At 34.7% G+C, this 10,101-nt stretch overlaps 1 protein-coding gene across 1 annotated transcript; it reads right to left on the bottom strand.

The window, feature by feature from the left end:
- Positions 1 to 5,768: 5,768 nt before the first annotated feature.
- On the bottom strand, positions 5,769 to 6,908 carry LOC143175159 (histone-lysine N-methyltransferase SETMAR-like). Its single transcript, XM_076372790.1, has one exon. It carries the CDS (start codon positions 6,816 to 6,818, stop codon positions 5,769 to 5,771), a length of 1,050 nt encoding a protein of 349 aa, XP_076228905.1. The 5' UTR covers positions 6,819 to 6,908.
- Between the last annotated feature and the right edge of the window lie 3,193 nt (positions 6,909 to 10,101).

Here is a 10,101-nt window from a genome sequence, read left to right as displayed (position 1 = left end):
CAACATATTTCAAAATCGTCGAAATCAATGTTTAAGTTCCATTTGCTTAACTTCAATCAAAATGATGTACACTCTCTGACAAGAAGATAGCACGCGCGAATTATCTTTAATTTCACGTATTAGTTTTGGTATTGTGAAAAATGTGCATGTTATGTGAAACGAACAGTTTACTAATATGTATACATATATTTAACTGACATCTTTTCGACGAGTTGTTTTAATGTACATACAAATGTATAAACGAATACAGAAAATTATAATACACCTGCAAAGTATTTTATAGTATGTAAGTTATAGATACAGAAATATAAGAATAATGTGATTATAGATACTTGTTTTTAATACTAGAACTACCGAGCATTTAATACGATTAATATATAATCCCTACAAAAATTGTAACAACAGATTATTTCTGATTTCTTCAGATATTCATTATAAAATTTAAGTAAAATTATTTATTTTCAAGATCATTTCGAATATTTAATGGCTTTAAGATAACAATAATTACGAAACAAAAAAAACCGAAACCAGTCTTTTTGACTGTTACGTAGTTCTAGTGTTAATAACGGTTAAATTCACTGTGATTCTCGGTTACTTATGCTGTCCTTGTTATTAAAAATTTGTATAAATTGTGGATTAGAATATATTTTCCCATACACGTTTGATGTTGATATTTAAAACTTTTAAAATTTTTAATTGTTTACTATTTGCACAAATAGCTCGTAATAGTAATCCTCAAAAATTCTCTATTATGATAAAATCAGGAGACTACGTCGGCCACTCAATAATAGAAATTTTCTTATTTGTAAAATAAGTACTCTTGTGCAATATTTGTTGTATGTACGACAATATTACTTTGCTAGAACACAAACATTAAACTAGCAATACATTATGCATACTCATCAATTTAATTTTCCATTAATTGTAGATTATTTGCATTATTCATTTTTTCTGAAATGAAATTAATTTCTGTTTATTCGTTGTAACCTATACCTACCCAAACCATTTTTCTATCTCGTCTCATTTGACGCTCAATTTTTATTAATGGTTCCTTCCAAATATCGTGATAATAATACATATGCACCATTATCCAGATCATTCAAATTAAACCAAGATATTCTCCGCCAGTATCTATATATTATACATTTGTTCCTTTGCAAATGTCAGACGATCTCATTTATGCTTTTGTTTCAATTATGGCTTCACCTTTATTTTTATTTGATTTATAATTTTACTTGCTTGTAGCACACGCCGAACATTTCGAATATTAGCTTCTACCCCAGCTTTACGAATAATTTCACATCCAATATTGCAAGAGTTTAATGCGGCGCGAAGTATTACTCTTATCTCAACATTGCGATAATAATGCTGATATTCCACTGCTTTTTTTTTACCGCAGTTACCTATATCTTTTAATAAGTTATATAGATCGTTTCTGCTTCGATCTATTTCTTAGCAATTTCTGAAATCTTTAATTTCTACTTTTTCAATTCAAAGATTGTGTTTACTACAACTAGCACGCAACTTTTTATCACGACTCGTTGTCAAATACCAATATCAGAACTTTTCTGTTACACGAATATCGACTGGGTAGGGTAAGGGATGCAATGATTGCGTTCTGTTATGGTACAAACTGACAAAATGTGACGCAATTTAATAAGAAACGTAGTCCTATGGTGACTCATCGTATGACAGAAAAGAATACTGGATATCGGGTTCTTTACTGTATTATGGAAACTTTAACAGAAATTTACAAGTAAGCTATGCAGTTTCGATCCATGATTCCTTTCAGATTATGTACCTCTGTAATGAATAAGACAGGATGTATTTTGAGAATGCTTGTTCACAGCTTTTTCCATTAAATGAAAGATGTAGAATCGTGACATGACCTTTGAAACACCTTATTTAGTAGATATAGGTTAAGTTACTTTGGTGCAATGCAGATGTACCGTCACAGATCCGGCTCGAAGGATCAACAAATGTTACGTAGTAGATCCGGCTCGAGGTACCGAAAAATGCGACGTCGCACGTACACGAATACTAACGCGGATTAAATTCCTCGGCTGGGGTTGTAAATCCCAGCTTTAACTTTAGGTCTCGTTAATACTCGCGACGCGTCGATTTACGAATTTCTTCAGAAATCGACTGATTCAACTCTGATCTCCGACTGGTTGAGATCAGATCACTAGTTGTAGTTGTCCCGAACGATGGACTGACTACTGTTTGAATGAATGAATGATATCTCGTTACTCCGAACGATTGAGTATCTGAGATATCGTCACTCCGAACGATTGAGCGACTTATGTGTCCCGAACGATGGACTGAATGTGTGACTGTCGTTACGAAAAGTCTCTGAGATTGTCACTCCGAACGATTGAGCGAAAAATCTCTGTGTAATCGTCACTCCGAACGATTGAGCGACTTATGTGTCCCGAACGATGGACTGAACGTTGTGACTGTCGTTACGAAAAGTCTTGTAATGAACGAAAAAACCTCGTGTGTCGTCACTCCGAACGATTGAGCGACTTATGTGTCCCGAACGATGGACTGAACGTTGAATGAGTGAAAATTCTGAGATGATCGAAAAAACCTCGAGATTGTCACTCCGAACGATTGAGCGAAAAAACCTCTCGAGTGCGATCCTGTAGGTGTTTTTATACGACACCTACAGGTTTTGTGTCGAGTGCGCTGATTGGGAAATTGAAAATACCCAATCAGCACATAATTCCAAAAATCGGGGGCGTCTTGGACGACGCCCCTTGGCCTGCCCTCTTGGTGCAAGAGTGAGGGCAATGACCACGTGCGAGGGATCCTCGAAGATTTGCCGATGCCTTGGAAATTTCCTCCAAGTTGACGCATGGCTGGCGGAACCGTTACGAACGAGGTTCGCGTCGACCCTTCGGAAATTCCCGGTTTATGATATGGTCGGTTGTCTGTACGAACGACAAAAATTCCAAAACTATTGTCTGGACACGCGCGGATTGACTAAATGATTTTCTCATGATTTAGGGTGCAATTGCCCCTTGTAACTAAAATAAATAAACTGAGTTCGAAAAAAGCTAATCCCGAAAGTAAATTTGTTGGCACGTCCATATCATAAACGAACCTTCGAGGATTTTTTCCGTTTTGTTCCGCGTCGGACGGAACAGCAGACTACAATTAAAATCACGTCTTTCATTATATATTTCGAGGCTTTTCAAATCGGAGGGGAAACTCTTTCTAAATAATTACTTAAACTTTATCCAGAATCAGAATCCGTATTATAATTCCCAGCAAACAATTTTCTTATTATAACTGACTTAAAATCGATATCCCGATTGTTTGAAATAAGTAAGTAAATAAATAAATTTATTAATATATAATAAATTCAGAATAAGATTATAACAGAATATATTTTCTGACTACGTAAAATGAAATCGTGGAAATTAATATGCATTATGTATTAAAAAATAAAGGAATAATTTACGATGTAAAAAATGTATTGCGTAAATGAAGGGATGATTGTAATACTATTTATTACACCTACGAAAAATCAGCACAGTATTATTAGAATTATAGACGATTAGACGTTTAAGAAGCCGCAGAAGTTTATTGTATAATGATCGTCCTTCTGCTTTGCTAATATTCTTACACCACTGACGAAACTATGACGCATCTGTTTTGAAACGTTTGTGAGAGGAAGTGTGCTCAAGATGCGTTTAAAAACCACAATGAATTTAGTAACAGTTATCTTTATATTATTTGTATTTTTATATTTTTATTTTATAATGTAAGTAACTATTATTTTTATATTTCAATGCTAGCTGAAAAAGGCGTATTTTGCATTTCTCACTTCCAATGTTGAAATTGATGGTTTGGGGAGTGTTGAGCGTTGAAAGGCTGGTCGGCTAGCAAATGTAAATTTCACATACGGAACCATCGAAGCGTGATGAGGACCTCACTACTACTCTTGTGGAAATTTCCGCGTTTCTGGCACAGTCATCAGTTGTACAGACTAAAATACTAAAAATTTCGTTATGGTACAAAGTTGGTGACCTACTGCGGATTAAAGAACATTAGAAATTTGACACATAAGCACTCGTATCACAAAATGAATTCTTTATATATCTAAACATTATTCAAATGACAGATGTACTTAAATATCATATTTTATATTATTATAATATATGTAACATGTGTTATACTCCTGTTTGTTAGTTCTAGAGTTGATACATTATTCACTTTTTAATTTCTGTAATTTTTGTTTGATTTAATTATCGAAGGAAAACTATGTTAATGTTAGAATTATGAAAAATGTTAGAATATTATATAAATATTATATATATCGAAATCGTTACCCAAACAATAAACGAAACATATGTAATAAATATATATCGACGTATTTAACATATTGTGTTTTGTTTATTGTTCGGGTAACGATTTTGTTATTGTAATATATCCATATTTTACTTTTTTATTTATTATTTATTTTTTGTTTACTTCATAGTATTATTTGTTTAAAACCTGCTAACTTGAACTGATTCTATGTCAAAAAATAAGTCAAAAGTATTAAGTAAAAGTTTTTCAATTGAGACTTCGTTTCGAAATAATTGATTTTAAAAATCTACTCGATATATGCACACTCGACCAAGCCTCAACTCAACGGATATCACTGTAGATTGTATTTATGCTTGAAAACCACTGTTGTGTTTGTAAACGTTATCGATGTTATTATTTCTTCCATTACTCTTACTTTACTTCTACACTCGACGAATGGAGCTCTTGCTTTCTATCCAGCTACCGATGTAACTACATACAGTAATCAAGAGTATACGGGTATAATTTTTATGTTAAGTGTATGTGGCGGTAATGCTTCGGTCGCAGCTAAATATTACAAAGACTGATATCCAAATCGCTGACATCCCGATATGAGAATTATTCAGAGAGCAGAACGGACTGCTGTAAAATACGATTCTCTTCGTCGACATGGAGATCACATTTGTCGAATTAATACATGTGTCAAAGAAGGAACGTTGGAAGACATAACGAGCGAGCCTAGCACAGTATCAGAATCTTTTCTTCACAACACAATTTTAGTACCGTCCATTGCAGCGAACCTGACACTCATTTGAATAGTCAGATTCGAAGGCGTACGCCTTACCCACGCGGAATTCCGATTCTGGTGTATGATTTGCTGAGGCGCTCACGCACACTAGTCGAGTCCCACGTCAAAGAGGCGGAGAGCTACTTCCAGACCGCAATTCGATGTCTTGGCGCCACAAAGAGGGGCGGTGGGGGGGGGGGGGGGGGGGCAGGCGGACCTACCGAGCGACTGTCTCCACATCTATGACATCACAATGCCAGGTTCATTGCAACGGACGGTAGATTTACTGTTAGTCGCATACTACATGAGAATAAACTGTATCCTTAATACATTTATAAAGTACAAAGCCTTAGAAATCGTGACTATGTTTCAAGAATGGCAATTTGTCATTGGTTGCTAGAACAAACTCCTAACGATGGACACTTTTTGTTAAGAAGTTTATAAACAGATGAAGCAAAATTTAGGAGAGACTAAATGTTCAATGTTCACAACTCGCATTGATGGACATCTGATAAACCCGCATGCTATTTTGCAAAGTAATTTTTAAATGAGATTGGGTGTGAACTTTTAGGTTGGTATAAAAGGTGAGCAATTTATAGGACCTTATTTATTTCCTGATACGAGGGTCGTTCAATAAGTCCTTAGAAAAATATAGAAAAACAAGCTATTTTAAGTAGATTTTTTTTTATTTTTCAACATAATCTCCTTTCAGCTCTATACACTTTTCCAATCGTTTCTCCAACTTTTTTAAGCCATCTGAAAAGTAAGATTTCGGAAGGTCCTCAAAATAGGCATCTGTTTGGGCGACGACTTCCTCGTTCGACGTGAACCGTTGTCCGCCGAGCCATTTTTTTAAATTTGGAAATAGAAAAAAGTCACTGGGGGCCAAATCCGGTGAATACGGTGGATGTTGTAATAATTCGAACTTTAATTCCATGATTTTGGCCATCGAAACTGCACAGGTGTGCACCCGTGCATTGTCTTGATGGAAAAGAATCTTTTTCTTTTTCAAATGAGGACGTTTTTTCTTGATTTCTTCGCCCAACCGGTGCAATAACGACGCATAATACTCTCCAGTAATTGTTTTTCCTTTTTCCAAGTAATCGGTGTAGATGATTCCGCGTGCATCCCAAAAAACCGTGGCCATCACCTTGCCGGCCGACTTCACCGTCTTCGGCTTCTTCGGAGCCCTTTCGCCTTCAAAAACCCACTGTTTTGACTGTTCCTTTGTCTCTGGATTGTAGTAGTGTATCCACGTTTCGTCCACAGTTATGTATCGACGCAGAAACTCGCCAGGATTGCGACGAAAAAGCGCCAAAACAGCCTCAGCGTCGACCACACGATTGCGTTTATTCTCCACTGAGAGCAAATGCGGCACCCATCTTGCCGAGATTTTTTTCACACCTAATTTTTCGTGCAAAATTGAAAACACTGTACCTTGCGATATGCCTGTGACCTCAACTATTTCGTACACTTTGATTCGTCGATCACTCAAAACCATATCGTGGATTTTGCCAATCATTTCGGGAGTAGCCACTTCCACTGGACGTCCTGAACGACGTTCATCTTTTGTGGATGTACGGCCACGTCTAAACTCATTTACCCAATTATAAACCGTTGCAAACACAGGAGCAGATGTGCCATGAACTTCATCCAACTCAGCTTTGATCTCTTTCGGCGTTAAGCCTTTCAAATATAAGTGTTTTATCACCGCTGGAAACTCACTTTTTTCCATTTTTCTAAATAATCAAGAGTTTCTTGCTTCAGTCGACAATAAATATGAAACCATGTGATGGATATAACTGAAACTTTGACAACTGTCTAGAGAGTCATGATGTTAACTAAAAACAAATGATTTTCGAGGCTACGAGCGCCAACTCTTGGATTTTCTAAGGACTTATTGAACGACCCTCGTAGTGTAACGTTAAATGCATATTTACATTTGTTGCGTGACGTATTGCCGGAATTATTGTACGATGTTCTTTATGCGATACGAATAAATTTGATCATTGAACAAGATGGAGCACCATCGCACTTTAATCAAACAGTAACAAATTTTTTAAATGAGATATAGAGGAAAGTAGGGTAAAACGAGACAATAATGTTTTTTATAGATAAACAGCTCGTATCGAGTTGATATCGCATAGCATGGTTCTAATAAGTCCTAGATATAGTTGGGATTGACTGCAGAACAGTGCATGAGTTATTTTTCGATTAAGAGCATTAGGAAGATATTCAGTGAAAAGTTTTGATGTTACGTAGACGTTTGAAGCATTCTTTTTACCTTTCGATTAAAAAATTGAATAGGATAACTACAGTACTGGATTCTACGTTCCTTAAGCTGTATTTTTAACACTTAAGTTATTTCTTCATCACATGTCAAACTGTACATTTTAAATGCTTTTCTAAATTATTATGCACGCGGCAGAACGAAACACTTTATGACAGGGGTAGCAAGAGTCCCCTGTAATTGTCTTGATATATAGCAAATTAGAATCGAAAATAAGATATAAAATGACCAATTCGACGCAGAAAAAGAAGATAACACCTCTATTTGTGCTTTCTGTTCATAAAATCATATATATTTTTCATTCATTTATATCAGCTAACAGTTAAATATATTCAGCTAGTAATTTTGATTTAATAAAAATAAAGATTTTGTAATTGTATATGAGTTGACACGAATGGATATTTCAATACCTTTAAAGAATTGTATTTTCCATCGTAATTAATAAATATTTTTGTTACAAAAATCTTTTATTTCGTTGTAACCTAGGTCTACAAAGGTCTATTTAAGACTTTCAAAAAGGGTTTCACGCTTTTTTTTGCAAAAAGGGTTTTGTTGCTTCAGATACTTTGTTATTATGATTTTTAAAAAACGTCTCCTTTTACCCTACTTTCCCTATCATTGTTAGTTCGGCCGCAGTGGAAAGATTGGGTAAAACTTGGCCACCACGATCTCCAGACATATCATCGTTGCATGTTTATTTGTGGAATCATGTTAGGTCTATCATAAACACTAACGGAATAACGAGTATTGAACGTTGACGTTCACTTTGAAATCGATGATGGACAACAAAAGCAATTCTTTTTGTTAATTAGTTGATTCTTGGGAAGTTCGATCAAGATTTCAAACTTCTGGAAGAAAAATATCATATTTTTTTATTTATAATACTAAGAATATAGGACGGCCATTACCCTCATTTGCATCTACATTCATGAGCATTTGACGGCTGTAGACGGCATCTACGTGAACGTATTAAGATAAAGTATTTCGTACATATTATCAATGTGTACGAAAAATTACAAAATGCAAAACAGCACCTTAGAAAATGTACGCAGAAATTGAATCTAAAGAGCACAATTACGTTTGAGAGATCATGGACATCATGTGCAATAATTTTTAAGTTAATAAAATTTTTTAATAATAAGCATGTTGTTGTATATAGTATATAAATATAAAGGACGATTATTCATATGGAAATGAACGATCTACAGTGATATCCGTTCAGTTGAGTCTTGGTTGAGTGTACGCGTACCCAGTAGATTTTTGAAGTTAATTTTTTCGAAAACAAAGTTTCGAATGAAAAACTTTTATTCTATATTTGTATTTATTTTTTGACATAGAATAAGCCCCTATACAGTTGTACTACCAGTTGCATGACACCCTGTATACGGTAAATAACACTTCAAAAAGATATATAGAAAAAATGCTGAAACATCCATTTGTTAAAATTATTCGTATGTAAAATAACTAAGTATAATTGTTAGTAATGATTTTTATTATACCAAATATGTTGTAATATATTGGCATAAGTGAAGCAAATATAAAAGAAAAATGTTGTTTAATATTTCATCTGAGTTCACTGTTTACAAGATGTGTATCCTATTATAAGTTTTTCCAAAAAAATTTTGAGATAATTCCCTTTGATCAGCTTTTCTTATATTGCATACTATTCTTCTAAAAACAAAATGAAATAATATGATTAAAAATAGTTTTTATCGAGTAGAACTAATGCACTGTATCGACTTACCCTTAACGACGCCATTGTTTAAAAACATCTCTATAACAATTGTAGAGCATTTAAGTAAAGTAATTGTTGGGGCTCGTGGTGGATTATTTAAAGTCAGCCCATATACGAGTGCATATGGACTCGGCATAACTTTCGTCACTGTGTGAAAATCTGCCTGGTTTATAGCAGGGACATTTTTAATGAAGCTAGAATCAAAATCTGGCCGCCGTGAGAGTCTGCTGGTCAGGCTTTGGCTTAACGCCCCCTAATGCTTAGCGCCTTTCGTTCCTGCTATACAACCAGACCCGTACAAAACCGTAATATACCGCCCACCTTGAAGGACTAATCTTCAACACGTATACTATTTACAAAGGAGCGGCATGATCCTAAGTCTAAATGAAAACTATACGAAACAAGTCGATGATGAATATGTACAAGTAACATTATCTATACTATGCGCGATTACATAGACTGTACGTTGTGCATATTACAGAGCCTACTTAATAAAGAAATGATACTAAATTATGTCTAAAACCTATGCTATTGAGTATATATACTCCGCGACAAAATGATAGAACACTCTTGGATTTTCCGTTTTTCTCAAATTCAGTGATGTTTGCAAATATTTGGTATATACATCTAAAACAGTACTCCCTCCTTTGTAATATACGAATCGACTACTATTTGTATTATCTTTGGGAAATTATTTGTTTATGTTTAAAACGGGAGCGACAAAATAATAGGACATGTTGAAGAAGCATGATAATTTGATTCAAAAACAATTTTATTCAAATTTCAATAATGTGTCCATTTCCCTTTTCTTTCTATGACTTCTAATAGCCTTTTCGGTAGGTTTTTGTATAGCTTTTTTATCAATTTTTTTAGGAATTGAATTCCACCCTTCCTCTGTAGTGATTTTTAATTCTTGTAGGGAGTTGGATTATTTGGCACCACGATAAACGTGACGGGTTAATTCCCCCCATACATTTTCAATAATATTTAAGT

Source organism: Nomia melanderi, chromosome 12 (assembly GCF_051020985.1).
Source record: "Nomia melanderi isolate GNS246 chromosome 12, iyNomMela1, whole genome shotgun sequence".
NCBI lineage: Eukaryota > Metazoa > Arthropoda > Insecta > Hymenoptera > Halictidae > Nomia > Nomia melanderi.
Note: the sequence above shows the minus strand (reverse complement) of the source record. Positions and strands in the feature narration are given on the sequence as shown.